This window comes from Callorhinchus milii, unplaced genomic scaffold, assembly GCF_018977255.1.
Source record: "Callorhinchus milii isolate IMCB2004 unplaced genomic scaffold, IMCB_Cmil_1.0 Scaffold1, whole genome shotgun sequence".
Lineage (NCBI taxonomy): Eukaryota > Metazoa > Chordata > Chondrichthyes > Chimaeriformes > Callorhinchidae > Callorhinchus > Callorhinchus milii.
Window position 1 is genome coordinate 47,510,358 of NW_024704742.1, and position 25,966 is coordinate 47,536,323.

At 40.7% G+C, this 25,966-nt stretch overlaps 1 protein-coding gene across 1 annotated transcript; it reads left to right on the top strand.

Annotated features, from left to right (window-relative positions):
- The first annotated feature begins 913 nt into the window (after nt 1-913).
- LOC103175852 (protein NOXP20) lies at nt 914-25,590 on the top strand. The gene is made up of 14 exons (XM_042341390.1): nt 914-948; nt 3,811-4,179; nt 8,009-8,093; nt 9,273-9,389; nt 10,020-10,120; nt 10,674-10,808; nt 12,007-12,147; nt 15,552-15,678; nt 17,153-17,262; nt 19,952-20,095; nt 20,705-20,844; nt 21,911-21,983; nt 22,534-22,587; nt 23,576-25,590. The coding sequence occupies exons 2-14, from the start codon at nt 3,823-3,825 to the stop codon at nt 23,675-23,677; spliced, it is 1,686 nt and encodes a 561-aa protein (XP_042197324.1). The 5' UTR covers nt 914-948; nt 3,811-3,822; the 3' UTR covers nt 23,678-25,590.
- The last annotated feature ends 376 nt before the right edge of the window (nt 25,591-25,966 follow it).

Here is a 25,966-nt window from a genome sequence, read left to right on the forward strand (position 1 = left end):
ACCAACTCACCCATATTTTACAATGCACAGTACAAACAACCCTCAAAAGAGATTGAGTTTAGGGACCCCGGATCCCTTAACTTGGCCCTGGGTACATCAACCACATTAGGTCACATCAAGGCTCAACTACAGGAACTCCCTCTTCATCGGCCTTCCCAACTCGTCCCTTCACAAGCTGCAGATCATCCACAACTCTGCAGCTCGTGTACTCTTGCGCACCAGGCTCCACGGCCCCCATCACTCCCACCCTCGCCCGACTCCACTGGCTCCATTCAGCGGCCTCCAGTCTGCTCCATGTCTCCCGCCCGATCATCGGTGGCCGGGCTTTCAACCTCTCTGCCCCCACACTCTGGAACTCCATCCCACGGTCCCTTCGCCTCGCTTCCTCCCTCGCCTCCTTTGGTCTCCCTCCCACCTCTCCGCCTTCCCCCAACCCTCCCCCACGCTCGAGTCCTGACCCCTGACCGTCCAGCGCTTTGGGACGTCCTCCCGACCTGAAAGGCGCTCTGTAAAAATGTCACTTTATAACCCTTGCATTTGAAAGAGCGCTTTTCACGTCGGGAGGACGTCCCAAAGCGCTTCGCAGAACACACTGTGAAGTGACTGTATATTTGTGGGCGAACGCGCGGCCAACAGCAACTTTGTGTTGTTGTTGCTGTTGGAGGTGAAAGAGATGAAGTTGAGACATCGCGCCCTCTGTTCAAATCTCCCGCCCCGTCCGCGGGGCGCGGCGCTGATTGGTGGACGTCGCGGAGGAGGCGGAGGGAGGAGGGGGAGGAGTCCGCCTATTTCCGGTGGGGCAGCGCTTGTCCCTGTGCGCGCGCGCGCGCGCGTGGGGTGGGTGGGGGGGATGGGTCTGGTCTGTCGACGTGGCGGAGTGGAAGTGCGGGGGGCGGGGCCTGGGGGGGAGCGCGAGGACAGCACAGCACAGCACAGTGGGGCTGACAGGTGAGTCTCGAGAGTCGGGTTTAAAACCTAACGGCCTTGGCCTGGGCTCGAGCTCACAGCCCCCCCCCCCCCCCCGCGGCCACAGCCACAGCCCCCCCCCCCCCCCCCGCGGCCACAGCCACAGCCCCCCCCCCCCCCCCCCCCCCGGCCACAGCCCGCCCCCCAGCCCTGCCCCTGCCCTGCCCTGCCCCCCCCCCAGCCCTGCCCTGCCTCCCCTGCCCCGCCCTGTCCTGCCCCCCCCAGCCCTGCCCTGCCCCCCCGCCCTGCCTCCCCTGCCCTGTCCTGTCCCCCCTGCCCTGTCCTGTCCTGCCCCCCCTGTCCTGCCCCCCTGTCCTGCCCCCCCTGCCCTGTCCTGCCCCCCTGCCCTGTCCTGCCCTGCCCTGTCCTGCCCCCCCTGCCCTGTCCTGCCCCCCTGCCCTGTCCTGCCCCCCTGCCCTGTCCTGCCTGCCCTGTCCTGCCCCCCTGCCCTGTCCTGCCCCCCCTGCCCTGTCCTGCCCCCCCTGCCCTGTCCTGCCCCCCTGCCCTGTCCTGCCCCCCCTGCCCTGTCCTGCCCCCCCTGCCCTGTCCTGCCCCCCCTGCCCTGTCCTGCCCCCCGCCCCCCCCCCTGCCCTGTCCTGCCCCCCCTGCCCTGTCCTGCCCGTCCTGCCCTGTCCTGCCCCCCCTGCCCTGTCCTGCCTGCCCTGTCCTGCCCCCCTGCCCTGTCCTGCCCTGTCCTGCCCCCCTGTCCTGCCCCCCCTGTCCTTTCCTGCCCCCCTGCCCTGCCCTGTCCTGCCCCCCCTGCCCTGTCCTGCCCCCCCTGCCCTGTCCTGCCCCCCTGCCCTGTCCTGCCCCCCCGCCCTGTCCTGCCTGCCCTGCCCTGCCCTGTCCTGCCACCCCCTGCCCTGCCCCCCCTGCCCTGTCCTGCCCTGTCCTGCCCCCCCTGCCCTGTCCTGCCTGCCCTGTCCTGCCCCCCTGCCCTGCCCTGTCCTGCCCCCCTGCCCTGTCCTGCCTGCCCTGTCCTGCCCCCCTGCCCTGCCCTGCCCCCCTGCCCTGTCCTGCCCCCCCTGCCCTGCTCCGGCACCAGCTTCTCGCCGACTTCGCGTGATTTATTCGAAGGTTTTTGCGGCTGTTTTGTGGCTCTCACCCCCCACCCCCCTTCCCCCCCAAAAAATATAACCCCTCACCAATTGCTCTCTTGTTTCGTCCTTCCCGTCAAAAGTTTCACGACTGCCGTTATATTATTATTACGAGTTCACAGCCGAGGTCGCTGCCCCGAGCGAGTGTCTGGACCCCGATGATGGTGATAAGGACAACAACAATGGCGACAACAATAATAATAATAATAAGAATAATAATCCTTGTATTCGGTACAGAGCCTCATCACCGGGTCCAGACGTCTCAAAAGCGCTTCGCGGGTTAGTTACGTTGTAAAGTGCAGTGACCTCCGTGTGTTTTGCGGGTGAAATCTATTCCGAGCCTCAGCCTCCGTTTATATAGCGGCTTTATATCGGCCTTTCTTTCAAGAGAGGGCGTCTCAAGGGACTTCCGCGGGGATTGATTCACCCCTTATTATTACTTTATCGCTTGATCTTTGAGGCTTTTGAAATAATAATAATAATTAATGATAATAATAATCCTCGCCTTTGATATTGCGCTTTTTCACGTCCTCTCGACGTCTCAAAGCGCTTCACGGAATAGACTGTAAAGTGAATTGGCCGTATATTTTCTGGGCGAGTACTGTCGTTCAAGATACCACGGAGAATGATCAGTGCTCTCGGCCGCTATCCTGCGTGGAGGGGTTTGGCTGTATTGAGTGTTGGGATCATTCAGCGGCAACTGAAGAATTGGCACACGGCCGAGAAGATACTATCAAATCAAATCCTGTGCACGCATCAAATGCACAGAACCGTTAAACCAGTGGATAGTGAGGTGGGAACCGATTGATGGGGACAGATCTGGAAATGAGTGCTAATGTTTAAATGGACTGATACTGGTCAGTTGCCTGAGAACTGAACAGAGGTAGAAATACACAAAAACAGCCCATACATTTCCAACCAACTTGTGCCTGTGTTTGTACTCCACACGAGCCTCCCTCCCTCTCTGTACTGCTCAATTCGCTTTGCTCTCGTAATTCCAATCCTCTAACCCCTCCGTTCCCTTTTTTGGGCAAAGTACCAGCGGGCAGGCAGCTTGTGTCATCTAAATGTACCACAGTTTGAGAAAATAATTCAATACACCTTCAAGGACAGACCAGACGGGGAGGGAAAAAATTGATTGGTGAAAAGGTCATTTTTAAAGCATCACAATGGCATCCAAAAATTGCTCCACCACTGCAAAGGCAGAAGTATCCGTGACATAAATGTTCTTTCTCCAGAGAATATCCTGTACATCAAGCAGGGTTGCAAGAACTCAGACCTGAGATCTTGCCAGAGCCAACCAAATAGCATACACGAGATTCGCGGAGATGATGTTTATATCTCTGGAGTTTTTATCAGTTGCCACGTAGGGGTTATAACATTCAGCCTTTTTTTAACCACTACTGCGGTTAGCACTTGGCAATGTTTTGACATGACGCGGTGCTGTACCAACTACAAATTATTGTACATTATTGTGATTTCCTTTGCCAAATGGTTAATCAAAAGCTAGTTTGCATATGTGAGCATGATAAATGGAGGACTTTGATGCACTCTATTTTTTAAATGTACATTTATATTTAAGAAATGTCAAATGCCACGACTTGAACAGACTTGAAGAGCTGAATGGCCTCCTCTGGTTTTCCTCTAATTGTTCAGACCAAAAGCAAGATAAAATAAAGATGCGTTTTGATTAAAAATAATGGGTATAAGTTATGAAGCATTCTGTGACTAAACATTTGTTTGATAGGTATGATTGGCAATGTCTGGGGCAGAGGATGACACAAGTGGAGTTTCAGTTGGACTCGAGAGTTTAACTGTAGAAGGTGCGTCTGAAGTTGGGGCCAAAGCTCTGCCACGTGAAAACTCTTCTCAAACAAGTGAGCCTTCAGAGTACAGTCCCAATCAAGTACCATCTGATAATTTGAATAGAATCCATCAGGACAATATACACCAGGCTGGAGCTCTGAATGAACGAGATGAGGCTGCAATAAAAGTTCTTCTGCCCACACAAGACTCAACGGAAAACATATCTGATGAGACATTACATCTCGAATCAGAACCAGAGAGAGATCCAGGATTGGATGGACAGACATCAGCTGAGGAGAACGTTGATGAGGTTTGTGATGTAGTTTTAATGTGAAAATCTTAAATATCAATTAAGAGATAATTGGAATAAAGTCAGTTCTATTGCTACAATCTGTATGGGTTACCGCACATTTGCAGTGGATTGTACTGTAACTGGTTCTTGCTCCATTTCTTTGAGTACACAGTTATTTGACAGAGAGAATTGAAAAAAAAATTGCCAACTGCATATTTATGTATACTGTGGCTATACTAAGTGATTTTTTTTAGCAGTTTTCTAGTATTAACTTCTACAAATTATATTTTAAAAAATATTTTTTAATGTATTTAAGTATTACTAACAGTAGAATTAAAATATATTTCATAACCACTTAATACATGCTTTGCATCCACATTTATACTGTTTGCTCCTTTCCCCCCACACTGATCTAGCAATAATTTATTTGTTAGTTTGGGTAGCAAAGGGAAATAGTTACTGGCAAAATGACTTTTGCCTTCTGTACTGTTAATCTTGATTGTACCCAGGAGTTAATTACTGTTAATTTAGATTGAAGCGTACAACTTCACACAAAAAACATTTCTCATATGGTTTTGTGAAATCTTTTTGATTCTGGAATATTTCTACATTTGCTTAAGCTGGAGTTAAAAATTGGGCTGCATATTGCGTCTGTTTAGTTTTCTTATGTTTTCTTTTCTTACAAATCAAAGTTACTTCACTTAAGAAATGTACTCTTATTGCATTAAATCCCTCTTTTGGAGGAGGTATGTTAATCTAATCCTACTTTATTTCCTCCTACATCCCTGTGGGATTTGAACTTTATGCTTCAATCACTTATATACTGCTATCAATTTATTGCATTTTGTGAGTAAAAGTTTGCTTATATGATAAACTGCGATCCTGTTAGAGTTGGTCCGAAGTTTGAATTGATAGTTGTAAACTCCAATTGTTAAGAGTAATTAATTGTACCTCAATTTTGCATGAAAACAAGCAGTGTACTTCCAGGTTATCATCTAATGTATGTTCTATGTTTCAGGCAAATTCTTCCTTCTAGCTAGTTTCTTATGATGTGAATATGCTATTATGGTTACAAAATGTAATTGTGTTCTAATAAAATCAAGGTCTGTAGTCTCATAGAGAATAGGTACATAGTTTGGTTGAATATATATTATATATTATCTCAAAGTATTCACTCTCTACGCTCAGCGGGCTCCGGCCTACTTCATGTCCCCGCCTCGCTCGCCGCCACTCTGCCCCACCCTCTGGAACTCCATCCTGCAGTCCCTCCAATTCACCCCCTCCCTCGCCACCTCCAAGACCCATCTCAAGACCCTCCTCTTCAACCTTGCTTTCGATCTCCCTGCTTCCCCCACTGCCCTCCACCCTCCCCACCCCGACCCCCAGCTCGGGTCCATAACTCTGTCTGTCCAGCGCCTTGGGACATGAAAGGCGCTTTACAAATGTAATTTTGTTGTTGTGGAAACTCTTTCAACGAAAGCCACTATTGTTGTCTTACTTGAAGAATATTGTCACAAATCCTCCAAAACACTAATGCAGACGATTTCCAGCACTGTTCTCCTGATCTGAACTGTGCTACTGTGGAACGTCACGGAGTGGAGATAATGGATGGGGAAGAAGGAAGGCTAATAGAGGTGGTCAGAGACACGCACTTGCACTTCCTTATGGCCAACTATGTAGGATCATTGTTAGAGGCTTAGGAGCAGGTTTCTAACCCATCAGTTTAGAATGAGAAGATGGTATAAGAAAACCGAAAAGGAAAGTACTTTCTTTGGGAAGGAAGTGAATTTGGCTCATCGTAGTTGGCAGAATTGAGTGGCAGAATTGAGTAACTGAAGACCCTCTAATAAAGGTGCCCAATTCTATTCCGATGAGATCCACTCACTTCATTCAGTGATACTACTACGGTTCAGCTCGTATAGGGCTGGTACAACATTTGTTGTTTGCTTCCATTCCATTGTGTAGTCTATCAATTATTCAGCTCAACTTTATTGATTTGCTGCACAATTGCACTCACCAATTTGTTTATTCACTCTTTCACTGCAACCTTTTGTCACTGTTGTTCTACATTTCCCAATCCAACTTGCTGAACCCTCTTTTTCTCCCCCTTGTGCACACCCTATACTCGCTTGTTTTTTGTTTTTCCCCCAGATCACTCTTGCCCTTGTTTTTACTTTAGCTAATCTAATACCCTTCACCTATTTTGCTAGTCAATCTTGTCCTATCTCCATTTTACTTATTCACAACCTCTCTAGCCTTTATCTGGTTCATTCTCCTCCCTTCCTTGGATATGGCTCTTATTGCTGCTACAGCCTCTGCTCTGTGGCTTATTGTTGCATATACTGGAAGCCTTTTTTTTCTTGGTAGCCTACTCTTCTAATCGTATCTTCTCCCTGGACAGCAGCCTGCCCACCATCACAATGTGTGTAACCCACACTGTACCCTTCAATGCATCGGGAGTGGAGCAAATGAGCGTGAATTTATCAAACTCGTTGTCAAACACTATTGGTTCCCTGTCACAGAGGGGATTGATTTCAAGATCCTCACTCTTGTGTTTAAATCCCTAGATGCCTGGCAATCCCCTATCTCTCTAACCTGTTCTCTCCCGACACGACTACCCCCTGCCTCCGCTTGACTGGCTCTGTCCTCCTCCTTGTCCCCTGGACTCTAACCCCCACCATCGGCGGCTGTGCTTTCAGTCACCACACCTCGAAACTGTGGAACTCTCTCCCTCAATCCCTTTGCCTTCTCCCCTCTTTCCCCATTTTCAGGTTGCGCTTGAAAACCGTCCTCTTTGACCATGCCTATGGTCACCTTCCCCCTCCCCCTGGCTCAGCATCGGGCACCGCCATTGTGAAGCCCTCTGAGACACCGTCCAGTGTGAAGGGTGCTATATAAATACAAGTTGTTGTTGTTGAATTTAATTGCCATCTCACCCCAAGAGTGAAAATTACATGGGAAGAATGAATTGAAACTACAAGCCCTCTGTGTTCTGCCTTAAGGGGCTCACATATCCAGAGAGCTTTCTGCCTCTAGGGAACTTCTGTCCTATAGTCCTAATAGAGCCCATTCACTTATACTGTGGCTACAGTTAATAGACTTCCTTTGCTTTTAGAGAGAAGGTGAAAGATTCCTGCTGAATTCTGATCCCAGCAACATTTCACAGGCAGGCTAATTGTGAATGGAGGCAAACACATGTTTGATGCAGTATTATGGTTGAAGATCACATCAAAGGCTCTTCCATTGGGTTTCTGGTTGCATTCTAAATTATGTAAAGAAAATCACCGCAGACGGCATAGGCAGAGCTGTGAACACACTTTGAACACATCTCACAGTTTTGACAGTTACTTGACAACCAAGCACGATGAGTGGTTTGACAAGTTTGTTTTGACTCCAGGGAATTCAAAGATGAAAAACGTATTGTTGACTATATTGGGTCAAATTCCTCTAGCATGTAGAGAATGCTGAGTAAGAAAGAAAGATTTGCCACATCAAAATATCTACTTTGTTCTTTAAAGAACAAATACAGCAAATACCAAGGGCCATCCTTTCTTGGATTTTGTGCGTTTTGTTTAGGGATGTAGTATGGTGCTGCATTGTTGCACTACCAAGTCTCTAAAAGGGATCATTATACATTTGTATTCTCAGTGGCAACCTCCTTTGTTTAGGTAGACTCTACAAGGTTGATAATCTTACTGTTTAAGTATGTGAACATTGTGTTAGTTACTTAAATTGCCTATTACAGTATATTTTATGAAAGTAGATTTATTTTTAAATCAAGGATTTCAAAGGACTAATTGTATAAAAGTTAACTTTTTTTCCTAAAATTTGAGCGTCTATTTTACAGCATTTGGCTTCTGATAAAACTAGAGCTTGGGGATCCTGGGGAACTTGGGGAAAGTCACTGTTGTCCTCAGCAACAGCAACTGTTGGTGAGTCTTATAGCTGAATTATAGTACTGCCTTTGAGTAAAACAATTCTCCATTAACTTCCTGATGGACAGGTCCTACAAACAGACTGCAGTAAAACTCGCATAAGTCTTATCTTTATAAATTGTATAATTGGTTAACTCATACATGCGCCTGAGTCCCATTTAGTTTCCTATCAAAACCATTTAGATTTCTTTGCATTAGTCGAATTATCATCTCCTAACTCGTAACACTGCCCCTCTGTCCTCCATTACTCCACAATTACCAGCTGCATTGAATCGCGGGCAATAACGTCCCACCCGTCACCACATGCGCCCTAACTGGCTGCATTGAATTACACATGTGCAGTGTAGATTATTGATAAAATCGGATTTTGTACGACTTATATTAGTCTGCCTGCATCTCGGACTTCGTGTATGTCATATTAAATGTTATGACTTAAGTGAGTATCACGTATGTCGTATTAAATGTTACGACTGATACGACTTATGTGAGTGTTTATTGTATTTCTTTTGCTCCCTTTTTTATCCTGATTGATTCAAACTGTTTTTACTCTTGTCTGCCTTGGCAGAATTCTGTGATGGGAAAGTTGACATTTGCTTGTTGTAATTTTATTATTAGATCTGTATGTCTTCTTGCTCAGCCAGCAGAGAAGTCAAGGACAGTTCAGGTTTTCAGACTGAGACAACTGCAGCTTTTATTTTAAAAAGAACTGCAGTGAGAAACAATTATAGGCAGAATACTGTAGAGCATATTATTTACACTTGAATAGAAAACGATCTACCTTCTCTTAAGGGTTTATTTTGTGCTTTAGTAGATCAGATACTTTCACTCAAAGTACTGTCCAATTGAGTTTTAAAAAGTCCACTCGTGCAAGCTTTGCATTTTGTACCTCCTCCTCAGACTCTGATGATTTTACCAATTCTCGTTAAAAAAAATGCTACTTTGCAAAAAACACCTCACAACCATTTGGAAGCATGTTACAAATGGGATGCAGATTTTTCATAGGATATATTATATTTAAAAGAAACCTTTAGGATAGATAAGGTTGTAAAATTTTAGGTTTTATATATAGGAACACTAAATACCATTTATATAATTGTACATATATTCCTTTATGTGGAAAGTGTCTGAAAGCAGTGTATATTTCTTGAAAGATTTAATATTCATTCTGAATTGCAGGTCATGGACTAAGCACAGTAATGGAAAAAGCAGAAGCCTCCCTCAAAGTACACAGTAGTGCGCCAGTATCTGAAGAGAAGAAATCAACCAAGTATGAAGAAAATCCTTTTGCAGCAGGTAGCTTAAAAGATGATAATATTGAAGGAAACTACTAATTTCACTAAAACCAGTTTGGCTCAGTCAGTATATTGAACTTGCTGTGCAGTTACACTGTCCTTTCCAGTTCTTATAATTCCAGTTCTGTTCCGTTGGTATTTCCGTTTATGCCATTTTATCCAGATTTGTCGTTATCTTCAAATGAAGCACACCACTAGAAAAAAGTCCCATTAAATCGTGAAACATTACAGTGTTTTAGGCGTTTGCCATTTGATATTTAAGATCCTGAAATTTACTGGTAAATTTCAGGATCTTAATTTTTTTTTATCCTGATCAGGTTTTGTGATTTTGGGAGTCTGGCAAGATTTAGCCTTTTTTCAGAAGCACAAAGAGGATGTTGTGTGTAGTTTGCAGTGTTTTTTTTCTCATCTCTCCAAAATACAAATAGAAAATATTGTGAAGATTCCCCAGGTTGTTCATTTACTAAGTGCCTCAGCAACAACTTGCACTTATATCACATCTTACACATAGAATGAATATTTTGAAGATAATGACAAGATTATACACGTTTATAATAGTTGTCATGCATGTTACTTTTGTGTCCTTCGACAAGCGAGGAAACTGAAGTATTATTCTTTAATGGAAAAACAGATAATCCAGAGGAATCGTTTCCTGGAGATGTTCCACCCGCCTCCCCCACTGCTTCATCTCGTGGTATGCTGTCAACCTTATCTAATGTTGTTCAAAACACGGTACGTCAACTGAAACATTTGAATGATATTGGAGGTTTTGACTTTTTAAAATTGGATCCTTTGATAAAAATTCCTGTACGTTCCATTATTTGTTTCCTTCTCCTCCCACCCCCGCTTTACCAGGGCTACAGTGCTCTACATCATCCTCTGTTAAACAGGGCAGCATGGTGTGGGTTGTGGACATGTTTGTGGCAGCCATCAATGCCATTCTAAGACTAATTGGCAGATGGTGCGATTCCTCTCAGTGCACAGTTATGTCACCTCTCCACTGAGTGGAAATTACTTGCTTTCACTTAGCATGATATGAACACAACTGAGTATGAGCGATGAAATACCCCGGATGTGAACTAGAAATCTGGTTATGTAGAGCATACTTCAGCTCTTCGGCTACCCAATCATTCCATTATAAATCGGTTTTGTTTTGGGATAGATTTGTGTATTGACATTAGCCTAATACATTTGTTTGAGATGGGCAGACCAAGACCAGGTACTTATTTATCAGTGTTTCATGAACTTGGGATGTTGTGTGTTATTCGCTATGTTTTTCGTGCAGGGTAAATCTGTTCTCAGCGGTGGCTTGGATGCTTTAGAATTCATTGGTAGGAAGACAATGAATGTCCTTGCGGAAAATGACCCTGGATTCAAGAAGACAAAGATACTACTGCATAAAACTGCCACGTTGTCCCAGGTGTAGACTCCAAGAATATTTTTCTAATAATAGGGACAAAGTCATATTTTTAAAAATCCTTTTTTTAAATAAATAAAATAGGACACTGATACCTGTGTTAAAAAGAATCCTTGCTCTATTACCTCTGAATGGTCAAATTGCTTGTGTGTGTCAAATTGCTAAAGGAAACTGAGAGGGTAAGCTAGTACTTCTGCCATCCATCAGAGGCAGAAGCATACAATGCAACCTAAAATGAAGACACAAATTATGCATTTCTAATGTTAAAATCTTTTGTAGTATTTTATTTTATGTCCGTTTTTCTTTTTTGCTTGGGACATTTCAGTAAACATGATATTTTGGAGTTTGACAAAATCTACACTTTGTGGTTACTTTGAAGTGGTGGATTTAAAGTTAGCTTCCATCCTTCATCTAATCTAGCCTTCTTTGGTATTCATTCTGTTGATGCAGTCAATGGATGTCGGTAGCCATCAAAATTGATAATTATTCAATCAATCAATCACTGTTCTCCAGTGAAACTATAATCAATTTCAGGAGCATGGGCATTGTACAAAATCTCCACTATCATTGAAGGCACATCGCTTCAAGAAACAAACTGTTGCAAGTTTTGCTTTCAAATTCATACAAATTTGAATTTTATCAGAATATACAAAGCAGATTTAAAATAAAAAGGTTTAGAGATAAAATGCTACAAGATGATTTAGAAATGTTGGTTAGTAACTTTACAATAGGTTAGAAACCTTTACCTACTTCACTGTTTCACTGCAGCATGTCGCACTGGTATGATATCAACAACAACAACAGAATTACATTTATAGAGCGCCTTTCACGTCAGAAGGACGTCCCAAGGCGCTGATCATAGGGAATTTTTATATATTTTTTAAAAATGTGTTACTTCCAAGGAAATGTGCCTGGCAAAAGCCAGGTGAGTCCACAGTACAAAAAGGCACTGTTAATGGATAGTCAGCCTTGTCTTGGCTTGGACAGAGACTTAGAGATGTGGTTGATGGAAAAAAAAATCAAAATATTTAAAAGAGAATATCCAAGGAAGAACAGAATAGTGTAGCTGAAGGGATTGAAGACTGCTGGGGCTCGTGTAGAGTACGGACACTAGCACAGACTAGCTGGGCAGAATCACTGAATACTGGACTCAACATTTTAGCCATGATCTAATTTCATTTCATTACATCTTCCCAAATAGATGTTGAGAGAAGCAAAAGAAAAAGAAAAACGACAGGTCACTGTGGAGAAGGCTGCTCACTATGGAATGCTTTTTGACGAGTTTCAGGGTCTTTCTCATTTAGAAGCTTTGGAAATTCTATCCAATGAAAGTGAAATAAAGGTGAGTTATCAAGGTTTAAAAAGAATGAGCAGAAGCATGAAATAAATTTGAAACAGATGGGGAATGGCAAGCTTAGATTTTAAAAGCTTTGACTTATTAAAGGCAAACTAGAGATTTAGTTTCAATAGTAGGGAAAAGGAAGAATTTATAAGACAATATTTGGAGTTTGCAACAAACCATTTCAGAAAAGCATTGGGGATATATGACAATGATATGCAGTCAGACTTCAATAAATGTCAAAGGCGTATGAGAATTTTTATATTTGATTTAACTTATGAGTGTCGCCTTTGTGAAATTTAATTTTATAATTAAGAATGAATGAAGTAAGATGATCCTAAATAAGGGTGCTGTATTAAGTTTTATTAAAAAAGTAAATTTTATTGAATAATACATAGTAACTTCCTCAATTAGGATCTAGTTTTGAAAGGAAGAATCAGTTGTTTAAAATGTTTATGATAACCTGCTTCTGAAGAGCTGCCGAAAATGAACGTCCATTTTTAGTAAGGTGTAGCAAATTTAATACAGTTGGTTATTACTACTGTAAATGATCTGACATGCCCCACCAATGCCTTCAATCACATAATTATCTTGCAGTATTATGAGAGAATAGTAAAATGTTCAAGAAAACAAATGTTCCATGTTATTCTTGAAATGTTGGACTTATCAAAAAGAATGTCAGTGCTGGAACATGATATAAAAACCATAGAGATTTATGGCACAGAAGATGATTTTTCAGCGTATTGCTCTCCCAGCTCCCTCAAGAGCAATCTGTTCAGTCCCGTTTACCTGCCCTTCCTCCTCTGTAGTTGACTCTTTTTAAGTTATTTAACTAGTTCCCTCCTGAAGGCCAATACGGATTCTGTTTCAATCATTCCCAGCAGAGCATTCCATACCCCACCTACTCTGTGTGTGAACACACTTCTAACCTCCCCATTTGCTCATTTACTAATTGACATTCTGTGCTTTAACTGACTGTATGGTTTTCCTCTGTCCTTGAAAGAACAAGTGTTCATCCAACTGCTTTTTAAAATAATCAGCATAGCCAAGTTTATTACTGTAGCTATTTTCTGACCCATTAAGGTTGAAGAGAATATATATGTTGGATTCTAATAATAAAGTGTACTTAAAATGCATAAATATAATTGTTCAAAATTGCATTTAATGAAATTGAAAATGAAATGTAAACAAAAGTCCTCAAAACGCTGGACAGTTTAATACAACAAAAGAGATTGAAGAGTACATACAGTATGAACAGTGGAGTAATGTGAAATGACCTTAATAAGCTTCAGTGTACATGACTTTTTTGTGGGTATTCTTTATACCTTGCCTATACCTATAAATTATAGAGATGGCAAAGAACAAAGTAGACTGTTTGTTGCTTCACCTCTCTGGAGGCTTTGTGGGATTTTATTTCTTCATTTCCTATATGGAGTCCTGTAGCTCAGTGGTTAGAGCACTCTCCCACAAGCGAGAGACCTGGGTTTGATTCCCGGGAGGGTGAAATGTTGGGCAAGTTTCCTTACTCCACACGCCACTGTTTACCTAGCAGCAAGTGGGAACCCGGTTGTTAGTCGATTGGCTAATCGCTTCTCCAGGGGTAATAATTCCTTCAAAAAAAAATAATTATTTGGTCACTAAATCCACAACTGTTTGTGGGACATTGCTGTGAGCAATTGGCTGCTGCATTTCGCCAACAAATGATACAGTCAATTCACTTTACAGTATATACTGGGATGCACTTTGAGACGTCTCGAAGACATGATAAAGCGCTATATCAAATGCAAGGATATTATTATGTATAGTTATCCTTTATTTCATAAATTATTTCTTTCATTTAATTTGTTCATAAATTTTTCTTTCCTCTTTTTCCTTTTGTTTCTTTCATTTATTTGTTTTCCTCCAATTGATATCTTGCTACAACTCTTGCTATGATTTTTTTTCTTCTTTCCTATTCTTCACTTCTACCTGTGCTTCACACTGAGGGCAGCTTGTCAGATGGATTTGACCCAGACCAGTCTATGCAGAAAAATTGAGACCACTGAAGAGGGGAGGTAGGTGGAAGGTAGATAATATAAATGATAGTGCCTGTTTATTGCAGAAATCTCTTGAGATTCTCGGACCAGCAATTTCGTAGTTATAATGACAACAAGCTGGTGGCTTTAGGCAGGAGGAATGATGAAGATGAAACTCATTATGAAATTAACCTGAAGAGTCCCTGTTATTTTTCATATGTTTGCCAGATGAAATTGCAATAGAAGTTATATGGAACAGCTCTTTGTGATAACAATGTCGTTGTTATTTAATCAGTTTGCTCCAAACATCGACTGCATCCTAATAGCACTGCCTCTAACATTTTACTCAGTAACCAGATCATTGGGATTCCAACCTTTATGTTCCTGACACATTGTCTCCCCACCTCCCCCCCACCCCCAACACCAGTATCTCCTTAACCCTCGTGCTCTCACAAGGTCAGATACAGGTTTGCATTTCAATAACACTCTTGCTTCCGAGTTAAAAGGTTATGGATTCAAGCTGCACCTTGGGACTTGTATTCACATAGTCTAAGCTGACACTCTGATGCAGTGCTGGGGGGTGTTGCATTGTCGGAAGTGCCATCCTTCGATTGAGATGTTAAATCGAGGTCCCGTCTGCCTATTCAGGTTGACGTTAAAGATTCCATCTACTCAAAAGAGAAGGGGAGTTTCTCCTGGTGTCCTGGCCAATCACTCCCCCAAATAAAATTGCTCCTTTAGTTCATGGTTGTTTGTGGGACATTGCTGTGCACAATTGGGTTTCCCTGTTTGCCTACACGTACACAGTTACGGATAATCCAATGAAGCACTTTGGGATGTCCTCCTGATATGAAAGGCGCTATACCAAATGCGAGGAAAGATCGTGCAACAGATAAAGTGTCCATACTTGTAGTGCCTCAACATATGTCACAGTACTATGGCTGGTTATATTTAACTGTCACTGTCAGGATGTATAATATGGTGTCCCAAATGCATAACATAATCCTGCATGTATAGTATTGTGGAGTCCTGTAGCTCAGTGGTTAGAGCACTCGCTTTGCAAGTGAGAGACCTGAGTTCAATTCCAGGCAGGGCGAAACCTTGGGCAAGTTTCCTTACTCCACACAGAGCCTAATAATAATCCCTCCAAAAAACCCAAAACAATAATTAAATTGGTCATTTTCAATCTACGACTGTTTGTGGGACATTGCTGTGCGCAATTGGCTGCCGCGTTCGCCCACAAATATACAGTCAATTCACTTTACAGTGTGTACTGTGAAGCGCTTTGGGACGTCCTCCCGACGTGAAAAGCGCTATATCAAATGCAAGGATTATTATTATTATACAGTGCATGGCTATGTTACCCTGTATCACTGGTGCATGTTTTTCTAGGTTCAGTCAGTTTTGATGTCCCTCTCTGGAGAAGAATTAGAGATCCTGAAACAGAACTTGATCAGCATTCGTGATGTCTTCATACAAAATGAATTAAATCCTGATGAAGAACAAGAGGAGGAAAATGGTAAGATAAGACACTTTAATCTGCTGGTATCAACAGGAAATTCTCAGCTCCCTGGGCCAGGCAGGTTTATTTCAGGTCACTGAAAAATCCCCAAATATTACACTCATGGTTCTCCGATGTCGTAAGTAATAATAATACTTGCATTTGATATAGCGCCTTATCACATCTTCGAGATGTCTCAAGGCGCTTTTGTAAAGTGAATTGACTATATTTTGTGAGTGAAACGTGGCAGCCAATTGCACACGGCAGTGTCCCACAAGCAGTCAAAACTTCCCCCCCAAACAAAAATACAAAACTCCCTTTCAGCTCTTCTAGTGGCTTTCTTCTGTTTATTCGCCCTTGCTTTGGATAAGTGTAAATAACCTATTTATGTCCACCTTATTGAATCCTTTCATAATTTAAACACCTCAGTCAGGTCCGATCTCGATCATCTTGAGAGAGAGAAAAGCTCAAATCTGTCCTTTTTTTCTCGATGGCTATATCCACTCAGCCTAATAAATCTATATTGTATTCTTTCCATTGCTACAATATTCTAAACTAAACATGTTAAAGTATTAAACCCATTTTTTAAAAACTTTTTTTTGCCGTTGTCTCTTATTTTTCCATTCATTCTACCTTCTCCAGTCTTGGTTTCTTACATTACTTTATGTTTAAGAATTATTTTTAATTAATTATTAATCTTTTTCCTATGCATTCCTGAGACTTAAGCTTTTCCAGTTGTGGGATCCACGTTGGTAAAATTAGATCTGTGATTGACTGAGACGGTTCAAGAGGCTATGATTTAACCTGATGAACCTCAGAATATTGAAACAACCAGATCAAACACATGCCAGTTTTTAGTGTGTCGCCATAAAATGATCAAGATCTTCGGGAGCGGGTTCTTGTGAAATTAGTTCTCCATTTGGTCAAATTAAGAACATAAAGCATGGAACGAGAAAAACTCCCATTAAGTCTGCTGCTTCTATTGTGAAACCTATTTTGTTGTGGAGTTAACCTCACACAATCCTTGGAGAAAGTTGTAGATTGTTACTTCTTGATCCCCAGTGATAGTCAAACAATTCCAGAATATTTTCCATACCGACATCTCTACCATTCAAATGCTTCTTATCACTTTGAAGACTTTAACACGCTCTCGGCATCTTTTTTTCTAATGAGAACAAGTTTCTGTCAGTAACTAGATAGGGTGTGGTGGTACCCACATTAGGGTATGCTTTGTCCTATCCACGGTAATGATACTCCTGTTCCCTCAAAGTCCATTGCATGAATACAAACGTAAGATAGACATGCTTGTATACAATATAATTTGATATGAAAAAAATTCCCAACTATTCCAGTGAGACAAAAAATAATTCAAAAGCATGAAATGGTCCATCTTGCATGAAATGGTGATATACTGACACATTGTCATGTGTTTTGGATCAAACCACTTACAATCTCTATGTTCTGTTCTGTAACCCTGAATATATTGAAAAAGAAATACAGCAAGTGGCTGAAATTCCAGCAGATGATGAACAGTTTGTGAGCATGTTGACAGAGCTCCTGTTTGAATTGCATATTGCTGCGACACCAGACAAGCTGAACAAGGCAAGTATATTTGGGTGTAGCTATAAGTAGTTACAATGTATTTCGTATGATTGTATATATTTGGTATGAACAGCAATCTGTTGATCAAAAAGGTAACAGGTGCTTTTTAGGGTGAAGTACTTAGCTTTTTCTGTTCTAGATACTTCTGTCTTCAAGTCATAATTGTTTGTTCAAAGTCTTTTTAAAGGATTGCTCACTCCAGAACTGGCAACTAGAAATTCAGCTTCCGTGAGTTCTCAGCAGCTGTAACTCTTAAACACTACAAATGGATTTCTCACATGCCAGATTCTGACTGACAACATAATTATATAAGTTATTTATTGTATTACACAAAATATCCTGGAGCTCCTCGTTTGGACTTGGAACCCTTATAGGAACATAGGAACAGGAGTAGGCCAGTCGGTCCATCGAGCCTGCCCACCATTTGTTCAGATTGTGGCCAATCTGCAACTCAATTCCACCTCCTTCCCCCTCTCCATATTCCTTGATAACGTGTCTATCAAGCATATGCCTGTTTGCCTTTTAAATTCTTCAATTGACTCTGCCTGCACTACCATCTGGGGGAGTGAATTCCACAGTCCACCATCCACTGCATTGAAAACATGCTTTCTTATTTAAATGGTTTAGCCTTAAGTTTAAGACTATGTCTAAGACTAGTCCTCGATTCTCAGCTGCTTGACCGTGTTTAATTGAGTTAAAGACCGACAGAGAGTGGATGAGACTGATGGGTAGAAGGAGTGTGTTCCAGAGGTCTGGGTGTAATTGCTGAATCCTGAACCAATAGTGGGATGGGAAATCTGCAGAGGGCCCAAATTTGCCAAATGGAGAGAGGGATGAGCAGAAGAACGGGATAGGAAATCACAGTGATGGGAAGATGCAAGGCCGTAAGGGCATTCACAGTTGTGAATGAGGACTGATATCTATCAAATGGGGAGTCAGTGCAGCTAGGGTATAAAAGAGAATGCAGGCGGCACTCGTTGCAGTGAGTTGGTCTCAATTTTGACATCCTAAATATCAATGGAAAGCAGTGGAAGTAATGAACCAGGAGGAGTCAATTTCCAACAGTGTAAAACAGGATATTTTTTCCCAGGTTCTCTGAATTAATTTTGCAGATGCTTGTTGCAGTATTTTATTGTCTTGAGTAGCTCCAGGACGCTACCGCACATGAAGGGTGCTATATAAATGCAAGTTGTTGTTGTTATTGCGCAATTTCTTTTTTTGGAAACCTATTCATTTTGCAACTTTCTACAGAGACAATGCCTTTGTAAAGTGTTTAATTTATTCCACATTACAAAACTTTAAACTTATTTGATCAGAATCTGACAAGTAGGATGCAAAAATACTGTTTATTCTTTGGTGTTTTTGTAATTTGAATTTCCTGGATGAGTAGTTCTATACAGTTGATCTTGGGGCCTCTGATAGAGCTACATTTAACCTAACCCTTGCAGTAGCTGTTTTGGATTTCAAATAAAATTGATGGTACAATTAGATTTTTGTGTGTGGATATCAGTTTATATCTGACTGGGTAAAAGTGCATACAGAAGAAGAGCAACACTAACTGCTTTAAGTGTTTGTCAAATAATTATTTTTTAATGGAAGCTTTTGGATGTTGCTTCTTTCCCCCTCTAAACACTCAAAAGGATGTGATGACCTTGAATTCAATCCTTGGTGTTAGTTCCTAAAATACAATGTTTACTTTTTGAGCTGTGATTATTGAAGTGTGCACTATATCTTATTAAAACTGTAGGACATGAATTCAAATACTGTACTTGTAATTAAATCTTATTTACTGCAGATTAGTGTTGACTTGAATACTAGATTACATTGATATGTATTCTAAATAGATTCATTTAAGTATTAATTTGGAATAACAGTGTTGGCAATTTGAAACTGTTTCATTGGAAAACTTTTTATAGTACATTTCATATAAATGTCAAACGTTGTTTTTAATTAATGTCATGGTCTGAGTTATTTCCAGTAGCTTCTGGCTATTCTGATTGGGTTTGGATCTATACAGCCATAAAGCCCATTTTCCATTTGAATGGTTTAATAGTGTGTAAAATTCACATAGCAATGAATAATCCCTTTAATGCCCTGGGTGCTATTCCAAGGAGAACTGAATGATCGCCCCACCAGTACAATAATTGTATTCTTGATCCTCTAGCTACGATTACAGAGACTATTATGGGTCTCTTTCCTTTATTGTACAACTGTTTAGAAATGGCACATTGGCTTTATTCAGTTTTGAAAAAAAAGACTAAATGTATCCATCACATAGAAGGTGATTTCACACAACCTGTTTGCCTTCTGCAAAGAATAACACTTGAATGGCTTTCAGGAGGAATGTTTCCCTATGAGGGCAAACTTCCATTGTAGACTTAAATTGAGAGATTTCAAATTGAGAAAAGGAGTTTAAAGTACTTCAACATTGCTTACCAATTTCGCTATATTCCATATGCTGCATTTAAACCAATTGTAGAATGATGTATGTTCATTGTACATAAAAAGTTATATATAATTGCAAGCTGTCATTTCTTGAATGATATATTAGTGACAGTAATTGCCAAATAGTAGATGTGCCAATAAGATGTTTATTCAAGAAATTCCCTCCCATGTTTAGAGAACACGTCTAGAGAAACCAGAATTTAATCAGACAGGGTGTTAATTAAAAAGTCATTTACTTTTCCAGGCAAGAAAAAAGGCCTATGATTGGGTAAAAGAGACCAAATCATTCTTGGCAGCAGAAACTGAAGAGATTACGGCCCCAGAGTCGAAAAAGGAAGAAGACATCAATCAAACCAAAGAAACTCAAAGAGGCAAAGCAGCCATGGAGGTGAAGTAGTGCCAGGATATGAAACATTATTTTAAACTAAAATAAATAAATTGAATATGAGAAAAAAAATAATAATAATAATTCTTGCATTTGATACAGCATCTTATCACGTCTTTGAGACGTCTTAAAGTGCTTCACAGGATATACTGTAAAGTGAATTAACTGTATATTTTGTGGGCAAAATGTGGCAGCCAATTCAAAAAAGGATACTATCCCTATTACTCACTCTTCACTAGTGTAACTTCCATAAATGTTTCTTGACTATTTTCTGTTCTAGTTTACATGCCATACTTATTTAAACATTATTTGCTATTTCAATTATTATATTAATGAACATCTAGGACGCACATTTCCCCTGGTCCACAAACTTGGCAGACAACCCATTAAACCCGCAAGATGGCAAGTTTGGTAATGTTGCACACCACCAGAATTTTGCTGCTTAGATCTTGCAGTAAATCCACTACATTCAAATTTAGTTTCATTGCTTAATACCAATTGTATCATGTTAAGAGTGGAGTGAAAATGGGCTTTAGGTGGAATCTGTGAATCTAATTCGATCATTTACGTATAGCTCCTAGGTTTCATGTAGTAAACTGTCTTTCAATACAGGATGTTTTTCTGTCATCTATTGAGAGTCTGGCTGAGGTAACGGCACGCTGTATTGAACAGCTTCATAAATTGGCTGAGTTGATTCTTCATGGGCAGGAAGTGGAGAAGCCAGCACTGGACCAGGCTAAAATCCTTGCCAAGTAAGAAATAAAGATTATTTTTGTTGATTTAACTTTTTAAAAAGTGTTAAATTCTGTGTCAGGAAGCATGGCAGGAATCAAGAGCTTTTTGGGGAAGATTTAAGAAGAAAATAAATTATTCAATTCCCCATGCAAATGGTATAATGTAAGAAACACTATCCTTTGTCTCCTTCTGTAGGAAACTCAGAACATGCTCATGCAGAGCTCCACTAATCACTGCCCCCAGATGGAGCTGTTTTAATTTATAATTTTCTAGCAAAGGCAGAATGTTGTGTTTTTAATGGCAAAGGAGTGGGGTGGGGGAGAGAATAAAAGATTCATCACAAAATTTCACATTTTTAAATAGATTTGCCCCATTTCAAAATGTTCCCTGTTTTAGTCCATTGGTTGCCATACAACCTGTTTCCAAGCCTCTGCTCCAATTCTTCCAAGTGGCTGCTCAGAGCTATCCTAAGTGTGTCAATAAACAAAAATATGTTCACTATTCACAGTAAAACAAGTCCATACTGTTCAGGCCACTTGTTGGGAGAAAGCAATTTTTTTTCTCAACTTGTATTGGGCTTGTGATTACAAAACATGTCTTGAATTGCACTTCATTCAAACTGATGAGTGAAGTCCTTCCAAGTGATAATATCGCATATATGTACTGGAAAAAATATATCATGCCATAATTTTTTATTTTGTTTTTTCTGCTATTATAGTTGGACATAAAATCCTATCCTCAGGAAAACCTATCCAAATGCTTGTGACATTTATCCTTATATTTATGGGGTCTTGCATTAGATATTTATCTTGTTATCCTTTACATATCCTCTTTGAAAATGAATATTATTGTTCACATGACTTCATATCCTAATGTGACTTCCTTTTATTGTTTTAGTGATTAGCTTGTAGTAAATCTCTACATCACCTCACTAATTTCCATTGGTATGTTACTTCTGCGAGTTAGGTAATCTGGATTGCATGTTAACATTTGTATCACTTTCCAGCAAAGCATTTGTTTATAATTTCATTATCATTACAAGTTTTCTGAACAAAACCCATTTTCTGATCATTTTAATTCTAGGTTAACTGTTGCCATGTGTAAGGAAGTGACCTCACTCTCAAAGAAATTTGTTTCCTGTTTGACTGCCGTAGGGGTATGTTAATATAATTCCTCTTGTGTACATATTGAAGGAAGGATGTTTGCAGTGTGTTTGAGCACCTCTGTGTGTGTGTGTGTGTGTGTGGGGTGGGGGGGGTGGGTGGATAGCAAAGAATACTTGGCTTCTAGGCCATATGGGTGGCATAACGTATGGGGGTGGTCACTATGCATTCTGAAGAAGTTCATTTAATTTGGAAAATCAACCTGCTATCATTGAGTGTACTATATGTCTCACAAATACTTAAGACATAAAGGTTGTGAAGTAGGGAAAGAGACAATGAATCTTACTTTAAAAAGGCTTGCGTGTGTTGGGACGTCCTCCTGACGTGAAAGGCTCCATACAAATGTAATTTTGTGGTTGTTATTTTAACCTATCTGGGGTACATCTACTTTTAAGGACATTCTAGTCGTGGTAAATAATAGTAGAATTGTGTTCTTTTTACAATTAAATCATAACAAAGAATTTTAACATGACAAATTTAATGTTCCATTTTTTAAAAACTTTCATTACAATTGTAAGTTTTGTGTTCATCTTTCTTTGGCAGGCGAAACAGAAAGCAGAAGTTTTAATGCCACAGATTAATACCATCACACTCCAGGTGAGATCAACTGACTGTTTTAATATAAGCCCTGTACAGAACTGTTTGGGATAGTTCTTAAATCTGTTTAAACCGTGCAGGATAATAGAGTAGAACAGCTTTTATCTGATCACCAACTAAAAAATCACTGTTCAACCATAATTTTATCATAATTTTAAGGAATCCAAATGGGGATCTCATCCTGTAACCAGAAGCGTTGACTTGCACAATCTCAGCTCCAATAGTACTTTGCACTGGAGAAGGAGGATAATAATAATAATCCTTGTGTTTGATATAGCACCTTACCATGTCTTTGAAATGTCACAAAGTGCTTCAAAGAATTTTACTGTAAAGTGGAGTGACTGCATATTTGCAAACAAATTTGGTGGCAGCCAAATTGTGCATAGCACTGTGCCACTGCATCTGCTGGGTAAATGCAAAACCGGAAGTGACATTGGCAGTGACGAGTATCTAAAATGGCTGACTTCCAGGTTATTAGATTTCCACTAACATCATTTAATAATATATATAACAATAATAATCCTTGCAGTTGCTATAGCGCTTTTCATGTCTTCTCGACGTCTCAAAGCCTTCACAGAATAGGCTGTAAAGTGAATTGACCATATATTTGTGGGCGAAACACGGCAGCCAGTTGCGCACAGCAGTGTCCCACAAACAGTCGTGGATTGAAAATGACCAATTTATTATTGTTTTTGGTTTTGGAGTGATTATTATTAGGCGTGTGGAATAAGGAAACTTGGCCAAGGTTTCACCCTGACCTGCCGGGAATTGAACTCAGGTCTCTCGCTTGCAAGGCGAGTGCTCTAACCACTGAGCTACAGGACTTCTACAGCATATGGGAGGAAGAGTGAATGAGGTCCTCACTGCACCCGCTTTATAACCACCAAAATTCATGTTGTAAAGCAGCACGTCCAAATGGCACTGCATTGCTTTATGTAGTATATTGTGAAGAACTGTAACTAATTTACTTTGTGGATCTATTTTACAGGGTGCTAACAGTAGCACATACATCGAGGGTGGATTTCAGCTACTGCTTCCAATTCTTCAGGTCTCACACATCCAGATTACCAACAGCAAAGCAGACAAATGAACTCTGGGGAATATGGGGACCATTTTTGTATTCCAAACACTAGAATTTGAATTTCAGATGGCCTTAGTTGAATAGACAGCAGCCTGATTCTTCACAGGATTGCCACAAAATTATAGAAAAGTCACTACAAGTATTTTGGGGATTGAAATGCCAGTCATCTTCACTATAAAAATAGCCTTTTCATAAAAACTGGTGTATTTGTTGTACCCCATAACATTTACATTGACACTAAAAGTATGATAGTGATTTACAGTATATAAAATATTTTGGTTCTAAATATACTGTCTGAAGCTGAGAACTTGGAACAATTTGTAGCTATTTAAATCATTACTGAATATTAGTTTCCAATTGCATGGCACAAAAACTGCACTTTGTAATCTTTCAGTTTGCTTTATTTCTAACTATTTAATCAAAATGGAAGTGAAAAGCATTAGTTAAGCTTGATCCCTAACACTGTATTGGTTACTTCACCAATTATTGCTTTTGTTTTTACTTTGTAAGGTAACATTTGACCCTGTTTGATTACCGAGTGTCATTTATTACTACAGTGGAAGCCGGACACATCGGGGCCGACTATTTTGTCCGGCTTAAGTTACATCTGAGAGAAACCAAACTTCCATTAACTCTTCCTGCCCAGTAGAGGAGCAGCAGCACCTCCTCCCTCCCATCACCATTTCCACTGGATAGAAAATTAATTGGATCAATTAGCAGTGGCTCCGATGTGATTGACAGCCATGGAGCCACATGTGAATGGATGGGCTCCAGCCATTCACAAGCGGCTCCAACGGTCAGTCAACCACGATTTGACTCCTCACATTCTCTCTTTTTCCCCAGTTCCTCTGCCCCCTCCCTGATTGACAGCCCAACTCTAGCTGCTCATGAATAGCTGGAGTCCACTGTCAATCAATTGCAATTTGATTCCTCCCATCTCCCTCCTGGAGCCACTCGTGACACCGAAGGCCCGAATGAGTACATTCAGTAGTGATCAGCGCAGCATTTTGACCGGAATAACTGGATTGTTTATGCCGAATTAACCAGCATATTTAAAACGGGTAAGAGTACAAATGAATCAGGTCCGGGCATTTTGTCGAATTTGTACGACGTCTGAGGTTAACCGGCGCCCAGCTTAAGCAGCTTCCACTGTATAAAGTTGAAAGTAACTCAGCCCCATGCTTTATAGTAGGGGATTGTGAAAGTTATCTGTAGTGAAGTATTTATAATTTTATCACAATTGGAAATGGGCTTTAAAATGTACAGAATTGGTAAAATTTACACAGAACCGAGGTGGACCAACACTGAAGTATGGATTCCTTTGGTGGATCCCTTTGATCTGATTGGTTAGGTGTAGTTTTTCTATGCGATATACACCTATTTATTTTTAACTAATGTGTGCAAAATTAATGGTTACTATTACATGTTTAAACTGCTTTAAGCCTTGCTAACATTTTTTGCATTCCAAAAGTAGAATGTGTGTCAGTCAGGCTCAGTTGGTAGTTGTCTCTCCGCTAATTCAGAAGGCTGTGGGTTCAAGACCCATATTGGGACTTTGAACTGGTATAGTCTAGGCTGACACTCCAATGAAATGCTGGGAGTGCACTGCATTGTTAGAGTTGCTGTCCTTCGGATGAGGCATTAAATGAAGGTCCAGAATGCCTTTTCAGGTTAAAGATTTGTGGCATTATTCGAAGAGAAAGGAATTTCTACCAGTGCCTTGGCCAAAAATCCTCCAAATAAATCATTCGATGCATGACTGCGTTTTACAAAAACTCCTGAAAAGCACTTTGAGACGTCTTCCTGACATGAAAGGTGCTATATCAAATAAGTGTTGGACTTTAACATGGCATTCAAAAAATATTCTCTGCAATTTGTACTTAAAAAATTAAGAACACATTAAAAGACGAATTAATTACTGATACTTATTAAATTGCTATTTAATATAGTATTGATAAAAAGCAAAAACTGCTTGGAAATTATTCATCAAATAAAAATACGTGTATTTTTCAGCGCCTCCAATTTTTCCACAAAGGAAGTTCAAGGTTAAGGTGTGAGGTTTATCACTCCAGTAGCTTTACGTCCATATTTTGACCCAAAATGCAACACAAGAAACTAAATTGTGTGAAGCCTTCAAATTTTCACATAGGAAATCTTTCACATGGGAATATCTGTGCAAGCATCTTCCTTAGCATTGAAGCTGGATAAGTATCATAGAATCATACAGAATTATACAGCACGGAAGGAGGCAATTCGGCCCATCATGTCTGTGCCGGCTCTTTAAAAAGTGCTATCCAA

What these genes read in the sequence shown, in the direction of transcription:
- LOC103175852 (XM_042341390.1), top strand. Translation starts at nt 3,823, where the DNA reads ATGTCTGGGGCAGAGGATGACACAAGTGGAGTTTCAGTTGGACTCGAG. An exon ending in CTCAGCAACAGCAACTGTTG is followed by an intron (nt 8,094 to 9,272) that starts GTGAGTCTTATA and finishes TCTGAATTGCAG; the next exon opens with GTCATGGACTAAGCACAGTA. An exon ending in CAGGCTAAAATCCTTGCCAA is followed by an intron (nt 20,845 to 21,910) that starts GTAAGAAATAAA and finishes TTTTAATTCTAG; the next exon opens with GTTAACTGTTGCCATGTGTA.